This window comes from Danio aesculapii, chromosome 20, assembly GCF_903798145.1.
Source record: "Danio aesculapii chromosome 20, fDanAes4.1, whole genome shotgun sequence".
In the NCBI taxonomy this organism is placed as follows: Eukaryota; Metazoa; Chordata; class Actinopteri; order Cypriniformes; family Danionidae; genus Danio; species Danio aesculapii.
The window spans coordinates 17,084,422-17,108,773 of NC_079454.1; the positions used below are offsets into that span (position 1 = coordinate 17,084,422).

At 39.2% G+C, this 24,352-nt stretch overlaps 1 protein-coding gene across 2 annotated transcripts in view; it reads left to right on the plus strand.

The window, feature by feature from the left end:
* ccdc85cb (coiled-coil domain containing 85C, b) overlaps positions 1–24,352 on the plus strand; it is a 100,791-nt gene that overhangs the window by 48,470 nt on the left and 27,969 nt on the right. Inside the window, exons 2-3 of one of the 2 annotated variants that reach the window (XM_056480582.1) lie at positions 3,535–3,614; positions 11,788–11,826. In XM_056480582.1, the coding sequence (XP_056336557.1) occupies positions 3,535–3,614; positions 11,788–11,826 (119 nt within the window). The remainder of the gene's footprint in view (positions 1–3,534; positions 3,615–11,787; positions 11,827–24,352) is intronic. The other variant, XM_056480583.1, reaches the window with a different exon arrangement.

The following is a 24,352-nucleotide window of genomic DNA, read 5'->3' on the forward strand; positions in this document are numbered from 1 at the left end:
CAATTCACCTGAATTTGTAAATTAAGTTAAGTTAATTTAACTTAAAGTTAAGATTAAGTTAACTTGTTGTGTTGGAACAACATTAGGAATTGTGAGAAACCCTGCATTTTTACAGGGATTATAGGTAGTATAAGATAATGAGTTACACACTTGTAAAGTTCACTGCAATAAAGATCTGATTTAGTGTGTCAGACATTGTTTAATGAACTTATCTGGGTTTATATCATCATGTGTAAATGTGTGTTTTGAAGTATCGCAGTGATCCCTTAAATCGCTTAATTCACAAAAAAAAGTTTACACTCATTTCAGTGGGTTTTGGTCTTGTGTGAAAAGGGTTCATGTAAATAATTGAAATGCAATGGCATTTAGTAAAAAACATTATATTAATGTGACTTAGCAGCTCATTTTTTTTCTTGCCTTGTTCACTGTTGGTTACTAAGTTACTACAATACTACAGTCAGCCACTCTTACACAGGGTGTCCGTGGGGTTGTAAAAGTTAGTAAGTGAAATGAGCCAAAATTAAGGGCATTAAAAAGTAATAAACGTCATCTGACAAAGTATTAAATTTTCAAGCCCAATTTTTTATATACATTTTCAATTTGTGTTAAGTGCAGGCCTTTATTCTAAAATTTGCATGGATTTATTCATATGTTGAGAGTAGTACCTGAGCGATATCATGTGAGGTGGTGGTCGTTCGCGTGCGCGCTAAAACAAACTGGGTACCCGGCTGGCTTGCTGCCAAGCATATAGGCGAGCTCGCTTTCGTTCATTAATTAAATTAAAACGTGGGGAAATGCAAGTTTTTGGACCTCTGGCTGGTGGACTCAAGATTTAAAGATTGGCTTAGGCCTGTAGTTGGCAACAGCCGTGAGGCTTATTGTCACGTCTGCAAGAAGACGTTTTATATAATCTTGCTTGTACATGCATCGCGCTGCACCTGCAGTTAAACTCACAGTGGATTATTATGACACTTTTATCGACAATTTTTTTCCTGCAATTGACAGCAAGAATAAACATAGAAACGTTGTCTGATTGACAAGCAGCACCTAATTATGTTCAAAAGAATTTAAAACTCCAATTGGGACAAATTTGTACCCCATTTCGAAAGTAAAGCATACTCTAATAGGTAGCACAGTGTGTGGGTGTGAGGGGGCAATGTTTCAATGTGATCCGGTTATGTTGTGGTTCTGTGACTGCTTGTGTTTGTTGATGTATGGTTAACAATTATGACAGTTAAAGTAACCAGGTTAATTTAGATTTAACTCAGTTAAAAATAAATAGGGCGTTTTTGTGCATTTGGGTAGGTTTTGGACATTTTTGGGGCTGGAAAAGTCAGCTATATCTGGCATCACTGGTGGTAGCTTTGCAACAGAGCTGTGACGTCAACTTGCAGAATTTACCGAGCCGAGAACGGTTTGTAATAAAAAATAAATAAATTTTAAAAAAGAACGGTTTGTAATCATGACGCGCTATTCCAGGCTCAGTAGAGAAACAACCCTAACCGTACTGAACTGTTCTTAGAAGAGCGGCTATTGACACTGATGACATACACTGTATATGACATTGATTAAAAACTATGGACAAAGGCTCATTGTGACATCTTGATTAATGCCTCTGCTTTACTTAAATGTATATGATATCTGCAATATGTTATTCCATTTGGAAAGATATTTAATATACGGCACTACAGTTGATGCTCTAAATCGTGCTGGTATAAATTTTTTTCCTGAAGGTAATAAAAAAAGGTGGTAAAACGTATTAAATTTAACTTAAGAAGTTCTGTATACTGTATACCTTGTTACTTGATGAAAACGCACCTAATTCAGGGTTTTTTTGTGTGACTTTGAAAATATTTGCTTTACATTAGGCTTCTATTTTTTTATTTTATGTTGTTGTTTTTTTGAGGTTTTAAAATGTAATACTGACTGAAGTAAAATTTATTTAGACTGTAAAATAATTATTTGATGTCAAATTTTTATGTAGTTTTGTATGTTATGCAGTCTGTGATATGGTGAATAATTTTCTAGGCAGACTTGCCTAAACTGAAAAGGCAGTATTTTATTCCATTGAATGATTTCCATGACATTTTGCAGATATTTTTTTTCTAAACGTATAACTATAAAAATAAAACTATTGCAACATGATGGTGTTATTTGGTGTAATTAACCTTGTTTTGCAACTGAAACAGTTTCCCTCAATAAGTCATTTACAATAGGCCCTTCTAAAATCATGACATACCTGTAGTAGGTTTATGTGTAAAACAGCCATTGCACTATTCGTTATTTTTCATTCTTAACATGTAGGCCACTCACCAAGCAATGTTGTGTTTAATAGATATCTAATAGACTTTAAAACAGACATCTTGGCTGAAACAAGCTAAATATGGGCTGTCAGACTGACAGTGTAAATCTAGACTAACATTAGTACAAAAATAGACCAGTCATTAAATGCATTTCAGATGTAGTCATTCATTCCTGTCTATTTGATCATACATTTATTTTTGCAATATTGTTAGATTTTTACTGACTGCTCAAATTTGTTTTATTCAGGACATCTAGATTTAGATGTCTATTAGATGTCTACTTAAAACAAACAATAAAAATGCTTACTGGGCTGTTATCCAAGCATTAATGGTAAGGAAAGCCTACTCATACTTGAGTAACCACAGGTGAGTGTTACATCTTAAAGAGGATATGTGCAAAAAACATTTATTATATTTTGATAAAGGAATCACATCGATTAACTGCTTATTCACCATTACTGTCTCTGTAAAGTCAACATCAGGCCATGAATAATGGTTTTGGTTATTCAAATGTTTGACAGTATAAAGAAAAAACAGAAATGATCTCTTCTTTATTATGACAAGGGTGTTTATTTTAGGCATGGAACACTGGGGTTCAATTAATTAATTAAATAACATAAGCAAATAGCGCTATTCCACTTAGCCTATTTCACTGAGGTAAAGTTGGTTTTATATTCACATCACATTGGTTCATTTTTGAACAATGACAGCCTGTCACTCGCTCCCTATATTGTTTACCATGCTACCTTGAATATTTATTGTGAAATAGCATGAATGTATGGCTTAGTAGTAAGTGTGATTCCTGCACCCCACCGCCCGAGCACTAAGCAGAGTTGCTTTAGTACAAAGCGCATGAGAGAGTATAGTAGTATAGTAATGTTTTTCGTTCAGAATTGTAGTATTATAAAGCACTATAAAGTTTTCTAACTGGTGAATGACATGATCTAGTGGGTTTTATGCTGTTATCTTTAATGTGCACGTTCGTGATTTCAGGAGGCATGGCTTTTGACGGCAGGGGAGGGACTGTTTTCAAAGCTAACAGTTAGCATTTTGGCAGATCACCTACTGCTCCTTTAAAGCAACAAAAAATATTTGTTGTTTTGACTTTTTGTCATTTCATTTTTACAGTGTACATTTTGATTGTAGTGTAATAGCATGCACTATTTGTTTAGAACAGTAATTATTGTGAATTAGCTTGGAATTTAATATTATTTGAACGTTTGTCTTGCAGATGCATCCTCCAACTACATTCGGCAGCTGGAAACCAAGGTCCGGATTCTAGAGGATAATAACAACAAACTGCTGTCACAAGTAAGTAACAAAATTAAGCAATCTAGGCCTAGATTTCAGTTCTGTTACAACTTCACTGTTGGATATTTGGGCTCATGAAAGAGGCAGCTAATCTTGAATTCATGATGGGACAAACTATCAAATGTGGCGCACAGTATCCCCTCCAGCAGGAAGAAGGAACAGCTTACCGTCACGCCAGGATTGTGTAGGCATCATGAAGCGTCTGTGGCCTCGATTTAACCTCTCTTGTGTAGAATGAGTGGGTTTTACCATCCAAAAGAGCATTTAAGTTCATCTAATTATCCTGAGGGCATTACAATCAGCTTGCCTATATAACAGATTTATTCGCCTGCTATTGTAGAGACATCTACAACAAAACACTTGCCTTGAACCCATCCAAGCAGAGCAGTGGTGCAGCCCACTCTCTGCTGCACTTGAATAGGATTTTGGTAGTTCTTTCACCTTAAGCTTGTGTAGGTAGGAATAAAACGTGCCTGTTAAGAGAATTGAAGGAGCAATTAACGCTTTACGATTTTAAAATAAACCTAGCGTGTAACTATTTAAAATCTCACTGGGCTTGCAGGTAAAAGGATGGTTCACCCAAAGTTTATTGACTACTGTAAAGCTTCTTTGATAATCATTTCATCTGATGATTCTCTCTTCAGTTAATCAGCTATTCAGATAAAAGTCTACATTTAGTTTGTTGTGTGTATTATTGTTATTGTAATCCCTTCCTATAGTAACCTACTAGTTGTTCAGTCGCAAGATGATGCTAAACAGTCAAGAGTAGCGGCGTGAAACATATAAATATGGAAATGAATGCATTCACTAATGGTCAAGGTCATTTTTGAAGTACTGTGTTATTAGTTTTAACTGTTATTAGTTTTTAAATGGGAAGCACATACCTTGGAATGTTGTGACTCGTAATTGACCAATCAGAATCAAGTATTCCAAAAAAAAAAATGTGTATTAATCAAAAGAATATAAGAAATGCAGTATGAAAAGTTTAATAATTTCATTACAGAAGAAATCAACAAAGTATTTAAAAACATGAAACTATATTACAATAGAAAATATATTCAGTTGTATTAATAATAGTTCACAATATTGCTGTTTTTACTTTTTATTTTTGATCAAGCAAAAGCAACCTAGCATAAGACTATTCTTTTACAAGCATTAACATTTTCTTTTCTTTAAAGTTATTCATCTATATCCATTCAAACATGTTGTTTTAGATGTCAGGTTGCATTGGGCATCACATCACTTATATGGCTTTAGAAAGATTCAAATATGGTGCACAAAACATATTAGGCACATTTCCATTGCATGGTGTTGCATGGATTGGTTTAGTTTGGTATGGCTTTTGGGGGTTAGTTTGGTATGGCTCACTGCATTTCGTACCTAGTACCTGGTACTTTTTAAGTATCACCTCAGGGGAGGTTCCAAATGATTCAAACGGTTACCAAAACCTGACGTACACACACTGTTGATCAATGATTGGTCTTAGAGAATCGTCACATCCATTGGATTTGTGACAAAAGACACCAAACCTGCTATATTTTCAATGCCAATGCTCAAGAACATCATTAGCATCAGTGGCTTCAGTTGCCTCTCTCTTGGAGCCTGGTTTGTGTCGCACGTTTGTCCTGTTTTCAAAATTTGCAAAATTCGGATTCGCATAATGGGCAGAGTGTCTGTCTGCCCGGTGACTCTAGCTTTGTTGCTAAATGGCTAACATGGATTTTATTGAGAGATTAGCTGTGCTTTGTGTGATTTAAGAAAGGCTGATAAACAGCGTATATTCATTCGGTGTCGTGTCTGAGTCCACTAGATCTTTTCAGAGGTGCACCGCTGTGAGTTCATCAACTCCTCCAGAAACTATACCTGGATGATGGAAGCTTTCAGCTGTGCTTCCGACTGAGCCGAGCAATTTGATGAGCTGTTGTACTGTGTCGACAGGAGGATTTCCCCTCGGGACACCAACAACAAGCACAACGTCATAATCACGCCCATGCTAGAGCAAGCTCCTGATGGGTTAACACGGTGCGAATCTCCGCTAAAGTTCAGATTTCCCAACTCAAGCGAATAGCACGATTCATGCTTGAAGCACATCAAACACACCAAATGCTCAATTGCACCACTTCATTCGCTTTAAAATTCATTAAATTTCCTTCAGCCTAGTCCCTTATTTATTAGGCGTTGCCACAGCGGCAGACAATCAACAACCGACAACTATTCCGGCATATGTTTTATGCAGCGGATGCTCTTCCAGCCGCAACCCAATATTGAGAGACACCTATACACTCTCTCATTCACACATGCACTCAAATACTACGGCAAATTTTGTTTACCCAATTCACTTAAGGCACATGTCTTTGGACTGTGGGGGAAACCAAAGCACTAGGAGGAAACCCACACGAATACTAGTAGCAAACTCCACATAGAAATGCCAACTAGCCCAGCTGGCACTCAAACCAGTGACATTCTTGCTGTCAGGCGACGATGCTAACCACTGAGCCACCATGCCGCCTTCTCTCCAAAATTGCAGTTTTAAAATAGATTTAAAAATAACACAAAGTTAAACAGCTGAGTTTTAATGGTCATTCATACAGTACTCTGACCACTGGTGCTGACAAACACACTAATGTACAGATAAAACTTAAATTGGAAGAAAAATCTACACTACCTGTCAAAAGTCTTGTCTGCGATCCCAGTTGTAAGAGCAACAAATAATAACTTGACTTCTAGTTGATTGTTTGGAAAAGTGGCAGAAGGTTGATTTTTCAAATGAATCATCTGTTGAACTGCATCCCAATCATCACAAATACTGTAGAAGCCCTATTGAACCTGCATGGACCTAAGATTATCATAGAAATCAGTCAAGTTTGGTGAGGGAAAAATCATGGTTTCGAGTTACATTCGTTATGGGGGCATGCAAGAAATCTGTAGAGTGGATTACAACATCAACAGCCTGAGGCATCAAGACATTTGCTGCCCATTTGCTGCCTATTACAAGACATTTGCTGCCATTACATTATAAACCACAGGAGAGGGCAAATTCTTTAGCAGGAGAGCGCTCCTTCTCATATGTGAGCCTCCACATCAAAGTTCCTGAACGCAAAAAAGTTCAAGGTGCTCCAGGATTGGCCAGCCCAGTCCCCAGATATGGACATTATTGAGCATGTCTGGGGTAAGATGAAGGAGGAGGCATTAAAGATGAATCCAAAGAATCTTGATGAACTCTGGGAGTCCTGCAAGAACGCTTTCTTTGCCATTCCAGATGACTTTATTAATAAGTTATTTGAGTCATTGCAGAGATGTATGGATGCAGCCCTTCAAGCTCTTGGGAGTCATACACAATATTAATTCTTTTTCCACTGCACCATGACTTTATATTCTATACATTATTTCTGTTAAATGACCAGACTTATTTCTAAGCAAAGTCAGACCTTACTGTCCTAATTAAATAATTAATAATCAAGCCATGATCATATTTTATTTTGGTAAAATAAGTGTAATCTAGAGGCCTTTGCTTTTCATAAAAGCCACTTCTGATACCAAGCGATCAACTAAAATCAAATTATTATTTGTTGTTCCTAAAACTTGGATAGGCGACAAGACTTTTGTCGGTAGTTGATTGTAAGGTTAATTAAAAATGATCTTAACTAAATAATGATCTGAGCTAAAACTAAAATGATTTGGAAGACCTAAGAAATATTACTAAAACTTAATGACACTTCAATCTAAATTCTTAGACTAAAACAAAATCAAAAAATGCTGTCAAAATTTACACTAGTTTACAACTATGTCAAAGCAGTAGAGGTGGCGCAACTATAGCGATAAGCCCACCCACTTTAACTGCAGTGAAAATGCAAAGGAAGCTGTCTCAAACCAAACCGGAGCAAGCAGAACCATGCCAAGCGATACAGTCCTGCGCAGTGTAAAATTGACTACATTTAACAACCCAGATTCTCTTTAACTTTTACTAGAATATTCTTTAGCACTTCACATTTTGTGTTCCAGCAAAGAAAGAAAGTCATAATTCTTCAGAATAGATTTTTGGCAGCAAAAATTTTCAGTTCATTGCGTGACTTATTCCTTTACAATGTAGTGAGAGTAAAAAACACTGTGTGAGCTCTAGAAATACTGACACAAAGCAGTTCCAATGAAGGCCTTTGTAGGTAGCCTTTATCACGATATTCGCAGAAGCAAATCCAAAAGTGCTGGTAGGGCTGCTGGCATGAAAAAAAGTCCTTGGATCTGCAATAATTTTCTCTTTTAATCATATATCCTCATTACGTTTTCATCGCCAGCCCCCCTTCGTCTCGCAGTGGATGTGGGTGTAGCAGACGGCGATACGCTTAAATTGTTGCGACTTTCCGAGGCAAAGCTCTTTCTCTGAACATGTGGAACATAGTGCTTTGAATGTCTGAAAGCATTTTATCCCCAGGTTGGAAAGCACTTTGTAAGGCTATGATTAAAATGCAAGAGAGTTGCTTTCTCCCTCTGGTCAAATAAGAGAAAACGGGCTGCTGTCCTCTGAGTAGGAATGAATTCACTTGAAGCGTAATTAATTCAGAGGAGAGCTCAATCCTTCAGAGAATGCTGTCCTGAGCGCACATGAACTGAGCTGAACTCTTGATTTCCCAGGATACCTATGCTAAGCTTTCCGTACAAGTGGTTTAAACTGTTGTCATCGATGACCTTTTATTTTTCTTTTTTTTCTTTTACACCTGTGTGACTCTGAGATTAAAAGGTCTATTATCATGAAAAGGTCCAGAAAGTATTTATTTAGCAGACATTCATGTACTGGCACCTGATCACAATTATAAAACAATAGATTTAATGCTTCATATTTATTATGAGGAACACCTGCAGTTACTCTGTCTGGACACCTGTGTGAGTTTAAGGATAACAGACTTTGTTGATCCACTATCACCAATTAGATAATCATTAGCAAAATAGACTTGGGAACTTAGGTGTGTGTTAGTTTGATATTTTCCTTTATTGTAATGTTATGCATGACAAATGTGTTTAAATATAGTTTTTGGGATTTAAAGTTTTGATGTAACACATCAGAATTCATAAATGGGTAAGAAAGCGACACAACTGACACGGATAGGTCATGTGATGATGACAAATGTCGGATGTAGTATGTACAAATTCCATTCATACAACTTGTATTTATAATCTTTCTATAATCTTTTTTATAATATATACAAGTTTTATTTATGGAGAAAATTAAAGTGTTTGGTGTTCTGTGTTTGTCTGAGGTAATTCATCTACCGAAATGTGTATGTTCCATACAAAGTATTTAACCTCAGATGATCAGTCAGTCTTGTCATGTGACTTGCGGTGCGCTCACGACATTCTGGTGCGAGAAATGTGCATGGACACAAGACGTGAAAAACATGCGATATGTGAACGGCCGCCATCAATCGCGATTCCAGAAGTTGATCTTCTTCTTGCACAGACATGCTGGATTCACCCGATTTGTTGACAAATGCGTTGCGGATCCATTCCTTGGCAATCCTTGGGTCCTTCACTGGGCATTTTCCCTTCGCAAAGAAACTTTCCAGAGACATCTGTTTCTTACTCATTTTGCTAGCTTGTGGGTTAAATTTTGGAGCTCAAGATGTAACCAAGAAAATACAGTCCTTTCTCTAAATAAAAGATAGTTTAGACTCAGATAATAAATTTAACTGAAATAATTAATGATTTCTTGTGCAGCCTGGTACCAATTGATCCAGGGGGGTGGGGACTACTGCTATATACAACATATTTTTCTAATGGTCGTGTAGTAAATAAAAATTTTTTTTTAATTGTGTAACTTATTTGATTTGGGATTTGTTTTCAAATGTATAACGTATATATTGCATTTCACAAAGAATCATAGCCCGATAAAAGAACATCTTTTCATTTACAATATAATCGCTTCAATTTCATTTTGTGAAAACATTATGACAAAAATGTGCTATGGAAAAGTCATTTTTATATTTCCGGAGTTCCGGTTAGGCTACCAAGAGGATGACAGCGTAATTTTCTAGCTCCGCGATGGTTTTGTAAAAAAAGAAAACTAAAAATGAGATTTTGTGAAATCTTGGGAATATTTAAAACAACGATGGAGAAAGGAGTCAGTCTGCAGTGTATTCTTATGAATTTCATGAGTTCAAGAACAAAGGATAGGTTGGAGGAAGCAGAGGAAAAAATCAGTGAATCTGACACCGCGTTACAATTAGCATCAAACACTAATGTTAATCAAACGCCTGACAGAGCGCCAAGCTAACCTGGAAGCCAGAGTGGTCGACCAGGATGGACGTGCCCGTAGAGACAATTTAAGAATCTACGGTATACCTGAAGATAAAGAAGGCACATATATGATCGAGTTTTGGAACACCTTGCTGAAAAATGCATTGGACTTACCCTGGGACCGTGAGCTTGGAATTGAACAAGCACATCGTGCGTTGCAACCGAAACCCAACAGTCTGGAGGCCACATTCAATAGTAGTCAATTTTTTATGTTTCCAGGCACCATAAATGTTGTGTAAATGAATAGCCAAAACACATAAATCAGAGATGCCCAAACTAGGGCCCGTTGGCCAAAGTAGGCCCATGGTATTATTTGATTCGGCCCACCATGCCATCTGAGAATGGTTTAGAGATTGTCATTTTAAATGTAATGTAACCTTATATTTGTTTGTTTTATTGTTAAGCTACAGAAAACTATTGTAAATTAAATGTTTTAATGTAAATGGCAAAATTATTCTGATGTACTTTAAAATGTACATACGACGGCTAGAGGACAATGCAGAGACTTTGGTGAGCAAATCAAGGAAAAGGTAGATTCTGCTGAACTAGTGTATTCAGCATTGAAATCTACTGTGTTATAAATGTGATTGTTTGTTTTTGTTGCAATAACTTCTCATTAAATAGTTATACTGCATTAGTTAATACGTTTAAAGTAATGCTTTTTATTAATTTTTAAAATATTATTAAATAAATTAGGAAATTAGCCATGGCTATTTCAATGCAAAATAGTTTGGTATATTTATCTTTGGCCCAAAGCTATCAATGATATTTGGCTTTGGCCCTTCATATGGAAAAGTTTGGGAACCCCTGAAATAAATGGTATTTACTAGAGCTGTATATATACAGTTGAAGTCAGAATTATTAGCCCCCCTTTGATTTTCTTTATCTTTTTTAAATATTACCCAAATGTTTAACAGAGCAAGGAAATTTTCACATTATGTCTGATAATATTTTTTCTTCTGGAGAAAGTCTTATTTGTTTTATTTCGGCTAGAATAAAAGCAGTTTTAAGGTCAATATTATTAGCCCCTTTAAGCTATTTCTTTTTTTGATAGTCCACAGAACAAACCATCCGACCATTAAATGTCACTTTAAGCTGTATAGAAGTGTCTTGAAAAATATCTAGTAAAATATTATTTACTGTCTTCATGGCAAAGATAAAATAAATCAGTTTTTAGAAATGAGTTATTAAAACTATTATGTTTAGAAATGTGTTGAAAAAAATCTTCTCTACGTTAAACAGAGATTGGGGGGAAAAAATAAACAAGGGGCCAAACATTCTGGCGGGCTAATAATTCTGACTTCAACTGTATACACACACACACACACACACACACACACACACACACACACACACACACACACAAACACACACTAAATGAATGAATAAATCACAATGAACTAATAATGAATCTTTCTCACCAAATTAAAACAAACTGTATCCATTTCAAATGGATACTGCATTTTACTCATGTGTCTCAATATAAATGTGGTCATCAGATGACAGGTTATGTTGTAGGACATACATTGTTGCTGTCCAAACATTGTGGTTGCAGATACATAAACACTGGTTTTGCACTTTAAAAAAAAAGTACTCAAGATTTCTTAAGCTATAGATCTCAAACTTGATTCCTGTAGGGCCACAGCACTGCACAGTTTTGCTCTAACCCTAATTAAACACACCTGAAACACACCAACTAATCAAAGCGGTCAAGACCACTAGAAACTATTGGGTAGGCGTGAGTTGGAGTTAAACTATGCAGAGCTGTGGCCCTCCAAGAATTTAGTTTGAGATTAAAGTGAAACTATTTGAATAGGTAACCAATGAAGAAACTGTGGAAATGTATTTGTTTAATTGGTTTGTAAATGTCTCTTGTGTCCTCTAGCCCTGTAGCCGCTACAGCTTATCAAAGCTGTCCATGAAGGTAACTTTATCACACTTTTACTAAGTGGTGGTGGACTCTGTTTCTTCTAAGCGCTTATCTTGCTTGTTTCTTATAGTGTTTCTCTGTTCACATCCTTCGTGACTTAAAAGGCTGGTGTGTATAATGGCATGCTAGGCTAAGTGCTTGTGCTAACATGCTACTGTGCTCGGGGGCTTTGGCGCATGAGCTCATATGCTTGTCCCTCTGTGTCGAAACATCTTTTCGATCTTATCTTTTATTTAAACAGCACAGGTAGTGCAGCATCAAATTTTCATGTCTAACAAACTAATAGATGTAAAGATGAATGTGTACGTATCTGAATTTTTAATGAAAAGACTCTTATATCTATCTTAAGCACTATCCCATAAAATGCAGCAGGCTGTGTTTTAGCACTGTCTGTCATGTTCGAATACAGTTGAATTGCATTATATAAGAAATGGTAAATCTATTGGGTTGTCTGAATGCTATGTCTGTTTTAAAGCAACTCTATAATTAGTGCCAGACCTTGGGAATTCACATAAAACATTTCTGTGTTCATAAAGAAAAAACAAAACTAAATGTAGAACATTTTTAGAACAAGTTACAGTGTTTGTCAATAATTTATAGCTGGGGGGAAGTATAGGAATGAACCTTGTTGTAAAGCACTATTGCCAAATTATAAAAGTCTACTGAAAGTCTGTAGTGACAAAATTAATTGATGGAACCCATACCTAGTAAAAGGTTTGTTAAAAAGTCCTGTCGTACATGCTTAACTAAATCCTTTTATTACTTAAGCACAGGTCTTTGTATTCATATGTTTTACTAATTACTGTATGATGTTGTCAGAGCAACTATTCACCCAGGTAAAGAATTTTGGCCCTTTGAATAGGTTGCATTCCAGCAGTGCAGGTATTTCAGAGGCTGAACCCATTTCTGTTATCACTGACTAAACCTAATGTCATTCTACAGGAATTCTGACACTCCCCCAGGGCGATTGGATTGGCTTAAAAGAACAAAAACAAGATTTTTTTTACTAAATGTATTGAAAAGAGAATGATTAAAGCATTACACTTGTGAAATGTGGGTTATGTTGTATATAATCCAACATGAAAAAATACTATAGTCATTTATATAAAATATTATAGAGTTTTTTTAATTAATCTGTTGTGATAATTCTATAGTTGCTGTGATTTATACAACAACTAATGTAAAGAAATTACACAAAATTTTAGTACAACTATATATGGTATATTATACTTCAATACACCACATTCATTAAGAATGTGTTGTAAATACTTTTTTTCATGTGGGATTGCATTGTATAAATGTAAACATATCTTAAACAATTAACCATGACGCTTGCACAACAAATATGAATTTGGCCAAGCTTCTTTAGTAAACATAGCACAAACACACCCTCCACTGGTCACTGAGGGTTATACTATGTTTTCTGTTAGTTATAAAAAGGTTTCCATGTTTCCATTTCTCAAGAAATGTACTTGCATTACAATGCATTACAAACAATGATCATTTCCAAGTTTCAGACATTTCCTTTAACACTAAATCACAACATATAATTAAGAATACAGGAAAAAAACAAATTCAGTATGAAAAAATTACTTCATATTAACTGTACATTTTACAGTGTTTTCTTGGAGTTCATAACAAATGCTTCTTAAATATGTTAATATATGTTACAGTAATGTTATGTTAATACATACACTGTATTGCCGCTAGATTTGGAACAACCCCAAGCGGCAACCTCCTGCTGTCCCTCGTGAAGCAAATATGGAAGTAACTGAAACTGCAATTCATTGAAGTTTTGCACATTCCCACATTTCTATTGACCCCAATGTTAAAATGGCCAACTTTACAGCAGAAAAAAAGGTGTTTACAGCCTGGTACAAAGAACGATTTTGGTGTATATAGCTAATATTACCCTTTATGACAACTGTGAGAGGGTGAATTTTTTTATAACTTATTCGTTTTGTTTATATTAAGTTATATTTTTGTCTGCATAATTAAGGATGTGGCCACTTGAGTGACAGCTAGGTCTCTGTGGTCGCCGTCACTTCACCTCAGTTGATTCTGGCTGATTAACCGCTGAACTCGGCATAAACATCGTATTTTTGTTTTGTTTTGTTTTATGTTGTCACGGATTGGTCAGGCTCTCACGATCCCCACTCACGAAGATCACCATCACCTGACTTCTAATGAGCACACAGCTGCATCACATTCACGAGCACCAGATAAAAGCACAGCACTCCAGTCGCTCATTGTCCGGGCTCGTCTCGACGAAAGCGGACAACTGAGCGACCACTCAGCGTAGTCATCCTCAGCTAAAACAAACGATTTACTTACCTGTTCTCTTTGTATTCCTCCTAGTCTTCCTGGTCCTCCCGAATCGTCCTGTCTTCCAGTCCTTCCAAGTCTGTGTCATCCTCTGTCAGCTGTATCTGGTGTGTGCTGTCCATCCTCGTGTATTCCTATTACCCAGCCACGGAGGAAAAGACCCCAACATCATTCCTGATCCTCCTGGCTATCCTTCATGTGCTCCTTGTTGTCATTTAATAAACACCCTAACGTTTCCTTACCTCTGTCTCCTGTCCGCTTCATAACAGAAGCCCGGACCTTTAACGACGACAACATGAGCACCCCCGATCACTTTCAAGAGCTGGTGGACCAGTTGAAGCGGATTCTACAGCCACCAGCTCCACTTTCCAACGCACCACCAGCACCGAGCACTTCCGCCTCCACAGTTTCTTCTTCGGCCCTTCCTTCCAGTCCCATGGCCCGACCAGCGCCCTACTCAGGCGGAGCGGGGGAGTGCAATGGTTTTCTGTTACAATGTTCCCTCATATTCGAAATGCAACCTTCTCTATATCCCACAGATAAGTCAAAGATCGCCTACATCGTATCACTACTCTCTGGACCTGCACTTAAATGGGCTGAGACGATCTGGAACCAAGCCGGGCCGGTCATGAATTCCATCACTACCTTCACGGAGTATTTCAAAGAGGTGTTTGGACGTTCTGATGGGGAAGTAGCCGCTGGAGAGCAGCTGTATCATCTAAAGCAAGGTACTCTATCTACACAGGAATATGCTCTCCGGTTTCGCACTCTAGCAGCTGCAAGTGGATGGAATGAGAGATCGTTGTTGACCACGTACCGGCTCGGCTTGGAACCCACTCTCCGAATCCAGCTGGCCACATTAGATGATACTATGGGTCTGGAGAGATTCATCCAACATTCTCTCCGATGTTCCGATCGTCTCCGTTCCTATCAACAGGACACCATCACCCCCTCGTCTGCACTCCTCCAATCGCCTGAGTCAACAGCCTCTCCAGAACCAGAACCCATGATAATAGAGTCTGGAAGACTGACATCAGCGGAACGACAGAGGAGGCTGACCCGGGGTCTGTGTCTATACTGCGGTGTCAGTGGACACACCCGTATGGAGTGTCCCCTTCGTCCCATTCGGACTTCAGTGAGTGTATTCAGTACGAATATTGAACAATGTAAACCACTTACTACCACCGTACAAATAACTACTGCCTCTATTTCTCTCCTTGTCACAGCCCTCATCGACTCCGGGTCAGCAGGGAACTTCATCTCCCAATCCCTCTGTCGTCAACTCCACCTACGTACTGAGGCGTCCTCGCATATATACCAGATACAACCGATAACCCAGTGCACTCGATCTTCGACCCGTATCCATCGACAATGCGAAGACATCCTTCTTCAAGTGGGGTTGTTACATCAAGAGAGGATTCAATTTCTGGTTCTGGAGGGTGCAAATATGGACATCATTCTAGGGCGCCCGTGGCTGGTGAAGCACGATCCCATCATCTCTTGGGGCACAGGAGAGATAAAGAAATGGGGATCTGGATGTACACCTACCTGTTTTCCAAATCTCCCTCTTCAAGGTCGGAACCCCATTTCTTTGTTTACAACATCGGTCGAGAGTCCTCCTGAGAAGCAGTCTATCCACATTCCTAAGGAGTACAGCTCCTTTCATGATGTCTTCTGCCCCAAGAGAGCTTCCCAGCTACCGCCGCATCGGCCATGGGACTGCGCGATCGACCTAGTTCCAGATGCCCAGTTGCCAAGAGGTAGGATCTACCCGCTCTCGCTTCCAGAGAATCAGGCAATGGAAGATTACATAAGGGAGGCTCTGAGTCAGGGGTACATACGTCACTCAAAATCACCAGCCGCCTCAAGCTTCTTCTTTGTGGCCAAGAAGGACGGAGGGCTGCGTCCATGCATCGACTACAGGGTCCTAAATAACGGTACAGAAAAATACCGATATCCCCTTCCTCTGGTACCAGCCGCTTTGGAACAGCTCCGAGAAGCTAAAGTCTTCACTAAATTGGACCTCCGCAGCGCGTATAATCTGATAAGAATACGTGAGGGGGACCAATGGAAGACAGCATTCGTGACCCCTACTGGCCACTATGAATATGAGGTCATGCCTTACGGTCTGGTCAACGCCCCCTCCGTATTCCAAAACTTCATTCATGAAGTCCTCCGGGAGTTTCTTCACCACTTTGTAATAGTGTACATAGATGACATCCTCATTTACTCCCGGAGTGAGGCCGAACATCGCCAACACGTTGCGGAGGTCCTACACACATTGAGAGAACATCACCTCTACCTCAAAGCGGAGAAATGCTCATTCCACCAGAAGTCGATTCATTTCTTGGGATACATCATTGACCAAACCGGTATACGTATGGATGGGAAGAAAATTGAGGCTGTTCTATCCTGGTCAGAACCCACTTCCATTAAGGAGCTCCAGAGGTTTCTTGGGTTTGCTAACTTTTATAGACGGTTTATCAAGGACTACAGCAGGATTACATCACCTCTCACTAATCTCCTCAAGGGTAAACCCAAAGGACTGGAGTGGACCAAAGAAGCAGCCGCAGCCTTCCGCCTTCTTAAGAAGGAGTTCACAAGGGCCCCACTCCTGACTCATCCTGACCCAAATCTTCCTTTCGTGGTGGAAGTGGACGCATCCACCACCGGCGTCGGGGCAGTATTATCCCAACATCATGATACACCGCCCCGACTGCATCCCTGTGCCTATTTCTCTCGGAAGTTGAGCCCGGCGGAGCAGAATTACAGCATAGGAGACAGGGAGCTTCTAGCAATCAAGCTAGCCTTGGAGGAGTGGCGTCACTGGTTGGAGGGAGCCAAACATCCGTTCCAGGTGATCACAGATCACAAAAACCTCCAATATATCAAAGAGGCCAAGAGACTATGTCCACGTCAAGCCAGATGGTCACTTTTCTTCTCACGTTTTGATTTCTCCATTTCCTATCGTCCAGGACCCAAGAATCTAAGAGCAGACGCTCTCTCTCGTTTACACGAGCATCACGATCATGAAGAACTCCCAACGAAGATTCTTCCCGAACACATCTCCATTTGTCCGATCACCTGGAACGCTCCTCCAGTCGTTGCCACTCCGGAAGCCCCTGCTCCGCCGGGATGCCCTCCTCATCGGCAGTTCATACCACCTGAACACCGGGTAGATCTGATCCACTCCTTACATACCTCGCTAGGCACTGGACATCCAGGGATCAACAATACTCTCTCGCTAGTATCCCAACGATTCTGGTGGCCAAACATGGCAAGGGATGTGAGGCAATATGTTCAGGGCTGTAAGGACTGTGCCCAATCCAAGAGCCCACGTCATCTACCCGCTGGAAAGCTCCATCCCTTGCCGATTCCGAACCGTCCCTGGTCACACCTAGGAGTGGACTTTATCACTGACCTCCCTTCGTCAGAAGGTAATACCTGTATTCTAGTCATCGTAGATAGATTCTCAAAGTTTGTCAAACTAATCCCTCTGAAAGGTCTTCCCACAGCCTTTGAAACAGCCGACAATATCTTTAATCAAGTCTTCAGGTCATTTGGTATTCCAGAAGATATTGTGTCGGACAGAGGTCCACAGTTCATCTCACGTCTATGGAAAGCCTTCTTCAAGCTCCTAGGTGTGGCCGTCAGCCTCTCTTCTGGATATCATCCCCAAACCAACGGGCAGACAGAGAGGAAGATTCAGGAGGTGGGACGGTTCCTGAGGACCTTCTGCAGTGGTCACCAGAGCTCCTGGAGCCAGTATTTGGGCTGGGCAGAATATGCCCAAAATTCACTGCGGCAACCCTCCACCGGACTCACGCCATTCCAGTGCGTCCTGGGCTTCCAACCACCGCTCTTTCCCTGGGATGGCGAACCATCTGATGTCCCCGCAGTGGATCACTGGTTCCGGGAGAGCGAGAGAGTCTGGGACGAGGCTCATCAACATCTGCAGAGGGCAGTCCGTCGAAGCAAGGTAACCGCCGATAGAAGAAGGTCTGAAGAACCCAGATACACACCCGGACAAAAGGTGTGGCTATCCACCCGGGACATACGCATGCGACTGCCCTCTCGCAAGTTAAGTCCCCGATTTGTTGGTCCCTTCACCATCGTGGAACAGGTTAACCCCGTCACCTACAAACTACAATTACCCTCTCACTACCGTATTCACCCTACATTCCACGTATCACTCCTGAAACCCTATCACGATCCTGTTCTTCCCTCCACAGAGCCTGACCACGAAGAGGAACCCCCTCCTCCACTGCTCCTAGAAGAAGGAGCCGTCTACGCAGTGAAGGAGATCTTGCGTTCCCGACGTCGTGGTGGCCAGTTGGAGTACCTGGTGGACTGGGAAGGGTACGGCCCCGAAGAAAGGACATGGGTTCCCAGAGCTGATATTCTCGATCCTAGTCTCATGGTGGAGTTTCATGAGAGCCACCCTGAGTTCCCAGCGCCTAGAAGCAGAGGGAGACCACCACGGCGTCGGAGGTGTCGGCCCTCAGGAGCGGGCCCTGGGGAGGGGGGTACTGTCACGGATTGGTCAGGCTCTCACGATCCCCACTCACGAAGATCACCATCACCTGACTTCTAATGAGCACACAGCTGCATCACATTCACGAGCACCAGATAAAAGCACAGCACTCCAGTCGCTCATTGTCCGGGCTCGTCTCGACGAAAGCGGACAACTGAGCGACCACTCAGCGTAGTCATCCTCAGCTAAAACAAACGATTTACTTACCTGTTCTCTTTGTATTCCTCCTAGTCTTCCTGGTCCTCCCGAATCGTCCTGTCTTCCAGTCCTTCCAAGTCTGTGTCATCCTCTGTCAGCTGTATCTGGTGTGTGCTGTCCATCCTCGTGTATTCCTATTACCCAGCCACGGAGGAAAAGACCCCAACATCATTCCTGATCCTCCTGGCTATCCTTCATGTGCTCCTTGTTGTCATTTAATAAACACCCTAACGTTTCCTTACCTCTGTCTCCTGTCCGCTTCATAACATATGTGGCTTTACACAGTCAGTTGCTTTTTGGAATTATTTCTTACAATTATCAGATGATATGGCACGCTGTGTGCACTTAATTGCGCTCACAAACCATATACATGGCCTCCATTTGCCAGGTGAGTGAAATTATATACTTATATACCATCTCTATAAATGTATTTGTTTTATTCAGGATCATTTATCATTTTCTTGAGACCTGTAATGTACTCCAGAATCTGTGATTTAAGTGATTTAAGTGGATGACGGTTCGATACGGGTTTGGTACAACAGGGATAATCATCAAACCACCAGTGCTTGCTTTTCTTCTGATTCTTTTGAAGAGGCAGAAGCGTTTTGTTACAATCAGCTAGAGAACTGAAAAACTTCTTGTGATGGAAAAGCACAAAATAAACACTAATGATAAATAAAAAAAATTATAATTATGTTCAGCAACAGAAAAAATAATTATGTTCAGCAACAGAAAACAACCCTGCTGAAAAAAACTGCTTAAACCAGCCTAAGCTGGTTTTAGCTGGTTGATGGCCAAAAAAAGGCTGGAGATGGCCAAAATCCCTCTAAAACCAGGCTGGTCAACCAGCTACAACCAGCCTAGGCTGGTTTAAGCTGTTTTTTTTTTTCAGCAGGGAATAATTGTGTATTAACTTTTAAGATCTAGTAAGCTTCAAAATCTCTTAATGAAAATGGTCTCTTAATGAAAAGGTCCATCCATGACAATGGGTGAGGTGGACAACAATGGCGTTAAACGACAACAGTTCAGTCTTGTCTGTGTGTTTGTATAGAGAAGTGACTGACTTGCATGCGCATGAAATGAGACAGAATATTATATTTCTATTATTTTTTATATAAACAAGGTTGAGGGACGTGGGTGACCATTATACACATGTGCCTTTCTCACACATGAGCACCACAGTGTTTTTTAGATGGTGCGTCAAGATAAAACAGTTTCAACTTTTTTACATGTAGTGACGCTTACAACTGTCAGTGCGAAGCAGTGGGCCAATGAGAACAACTCAGATGTGGGACAAGCTTCTGTTTACATTAGCATGTTGGCATGACAACATTAACATGGCAGAACCATATTGGAGTGCTGCATCTTCCATTTTCTTTTTTGCCAAACTTTAGTGATTGGCACATCTGGACTTACAGTACTGTCATGAACTGAATCATGACCCCCTACCATAACTTTTTTTGGGGACGAGTACATTCCTATCATTACACCTAGTTGCTGCCTGTGCAATAAGTCTATTGGTTAAATTTTCTAACAACTAAATATTCCACAGTCAACTGTTGTGGTATTACAACAAAGTGGAAGTAGTTGGGAACATCAGCAACCAAACCAAATTGGTAAATACCATGTACGTATATAGTGTGGCCTTGTTTTTCAGATGTTTGGCTTGGTGCTTTATTTCTAATGACTATCAATGCTTTAGAATACTAGGAGATTTTGAAGAATTTCATACTCTCAACTTTGTAACAATTTGGAGATGTTCCTGCATCAAAATGACTGCTCAAAAGTGCTCAAAGCAAGGTCCATAAAGACATAGATGAGATTGTTTGTTTGAATGACTGACCCGCACTGAGCCCAGGGGTCTGTTCTTCGTACGTGGATTACTCAGTTAGCTGGATTTGGTTGTTGATTATTTGACCTGATTCAGAATCATTTCATTCTTTAAAACTAGAGAGAGTTGTTGTCATAGCAACAGTTCTGGTAGCTCAAACCTGCTCGGGAGCAGGCCCATTTTATATAAACAGGATTAGATCAGGTCATTTCAAGCAAAGATAATACTGAAAGTATTTACAGAATTTTACCGAAATTATTACTGTTATAATTTTCTTACAGTAGTAGTAGTTGTACATACCTGGGAAAGTAGTAAATATATATTGTTTAACTATATACAGTATATAAAGTCAAAAAATATATGTTAATGAAACTTATGCAATCTGCATTCTGAAATAAAAGTACAAAGACTACCACCTGGTGGTTCAAAGAGAAAATTTATTGAAATGAACTTTTTAGAGACAAACATGTACAATCGCTTTAGTACAATTTGTTTATGATAATAGACGTGCACAATATGCAGCTTTTTTTAAAGGAATATTACATTTATTCAGTCATGAACATGTTTTGACGGTTAATATGATGGTGATATGATGGTTCACAAAGGTTGCAGACACCTTTAACAATATCTAAATGGTTTTGTGATGCAAAATCAATTTAAACATCCAGTTATTCTTTATACCGATTAAGAAACCTGCTACTATAATACAACTATGGCTACTATAATAAAGAAAACCGCTCTAACTGTAAAACGAAATAAATTGCTAAATACTCTTGACACATGAAAGTGTAAAGCCTGCAGCACACAACAAAGGTGGAAAGTTATTGTGTGTCATATTTAACAAATCATTTACAATGAATTTTATGTAATTTTGCTCACATGGATAATTGAATATTAATCAGATGATGTCATTATGCTGCTGTGCCATCAGCAAATCATTGCATTGCTGATCATGATTTTGAGGATTGATAGATCTGTCTTTCACAACACACGCAGCAATCTCAGATCAATTTATCCAGACATTTAATCTGATTCAGAGAACTTGATTGAGGAACCAAATTTGCCAGAGATCAGTTATCAAGATTAAAAGATCCAGGATCTGCCAAATTATATTAAATCATTTAAGCAAGGTACGAAGAACAGACCCCAGACCTTGACTCAAACATATTTGTGATTAATTAGAGCAGAAACTGTTACTGTAAACTTTATTTTCCACTTTTGGGGTGATTTGTTCTTCAGCGTAACAAATTTACGCCATGTATATCAGAGCTCCTCAACCACGTTCCACCAGCACTGCATGTTTTGGATGTCTCCTTTGTCCGTCACACCCATTACAGGTCTTTCAGCTTCTGTCAATGGGCTGGTGATATGAATCAGGTGTGTTTGGGCAAGGAGACATGGAAAATGTGCACAGCTGGGGGTCCTCCAGGAATGTGGTTGAGAAACACACCACACACATAAGACAAACATCACACAACATTAACGGTACTAAAAACAGCAAATACCTCTTCCCATTAAAATCCAGGATATCAGAAGCATAGGAACAAATTAAATATCAAATCTGATCTTTGCCAAAGGGACCCCATACCAAGCTTTTTCGGAAAGGATTTGATATTAATCAAAAAGAGGATGGGGTATGTCAGATGTAATCTGGTGAGCTTTCTTTAACACCTGAATTTCATATTTGATTGAGAGCCAAGCCTTCTTGTCCAACATTAGTGAATGGTCAAAAATTCCCATAAACACACTCCTAAACCACGTGGAAAGCCTTCCCAGAAATGCTGAAGCTGTTAAATCTGCAAAGGGTGAGCCAATATTAAACCCTACGGATTAATATTGGGATGACATTAAAGTTCATGTACATGTAAAGACAGATGTCCCAAAACTTTTGAAAATACATTGTATCTTAAACATCCCTTCAGCAAACACACAACATTTTCTGGTAAGTTTAATCAACATTCTTTATCAAATAAAAAAATAATATAAAACATGCATACAAACAAAATGATTCTTGTCTGTACAAGTACACCAGCCTTGTTTCAAGGTGTCCTAAATACCATAGATGGTTATCGGGTGATACAGTATGTTTAGGTTTGCGGCGTGCTTATGTGAAGTTCACATCTTCCTTGCAGCCATCCAAAAACACAATTTCTCTCCTGAAAGAGAGTGATATGGTTATTTATAGGTCTTTCCTACAGTGATCACATGCATTGAGATAGCATGAAAGGCAGACATGAAAATGTCATAAGGATCACTGTAATTAGAGATGATGGCGGCTGCAGCTAGTGGGTGTTCCTATTATGGCAGCATGAAGAGATTCAGACTTAAGTTCTGAACAAAAATACCTGGACAAGAAAGAAAAAAGGCAGGAGCCTGTGTGGGTTTGCTGTAGTAATCCTGTGTTACACATTAAAACTTGGAATCTCAAATGAAACTTAATAAATAAAGGATAGTTGAGTAGAGCACAAGTCTTATTTTAAAACTCAGTCTTAATCTCAGTCTGGATGATATTCAGCAACATTATACATCCAGTAAATACAATTGATGATAAACGTTTACTTTTAAAGGGGACATATTATGCGCCTTTTTTACTAGATGTAAATTAGGTATCTGATGTCCCTAGAGTGTGTATGTGAAGTTTCAGCTTAAAAATAGCCCACAAAGTTGTACACAAAATTTTGTATCTCTTTGAATTTGCTGCTTTTAGGATTTGATTCTAAATGTGGTTTAAATTCAAATGAGATTGTGGTCCCAGCCCATTTTTCAAAAGAGGGCGGAGCTACAAACGCATATGTGTTAGCATAGTGGCTGATTCAAAACAGGATTAACGTCATCTCTGTGAAGAACTGAAAAGCAAATACCAGTGTACATCCTTATATGTTTGAGCCAAAATCAGTTCATTTATTAGTTTAAAAATACTGTAGTAATTTTAGTAAATAATGTAATTTGGTTTTTGAACCATACTATAGTAACAGAATTGACATGAACTTGAATTAATTTGTTGTGGTATTCTATAGTTTCTACAGTAACACAAAAGCATTAGTAATATAAACAAACGACCCAATAACGTTGTTTTATGCAACTATGCCTGCTGAAGAAAAAACAGCTTAAACAAGCCTAAGCCGATTGGCTGGTTTTAGCTGATCAACCAACCTGGTTTTAGAAGGGTTTTGGCCATTTCCAGCCTGGTCTTAGCTGATCAAGGCTGGAAGATAACCAGCTAAAACCAGCCTAATCAGCCTAGCCAGGCTGGGAGCCCAGCTAAAACCAGCTATGTCCAGCTTAAACCAGGCTGGTCATGGTGGTTTTAGCTGGTCATTTCCCAGCCTGACCAGCTAAAATCAGGTTGGATGTGGCTGGAAACTAGCCTGGAAATGGCCAAAACCCTTCTAAAACCAGGCTGGTCAACCAGCTAAAACCAGCCAATTAGGTTAGGCTGGTTTAAGCTGTTTTTAGCGGGGAATTTATAGCAACAGTTTACTAAATAATATGATGAGAAAATATACTGTATTATAAAACACTGAACACATGAAATGATTTTATCATAGTTAATTTTAAAACAAACTGAAAAGTTTGGTTAATTTTCACTTCCTTTTTTACCTTTTTCTTATTTTTCTCCTTTTCTAACAGAT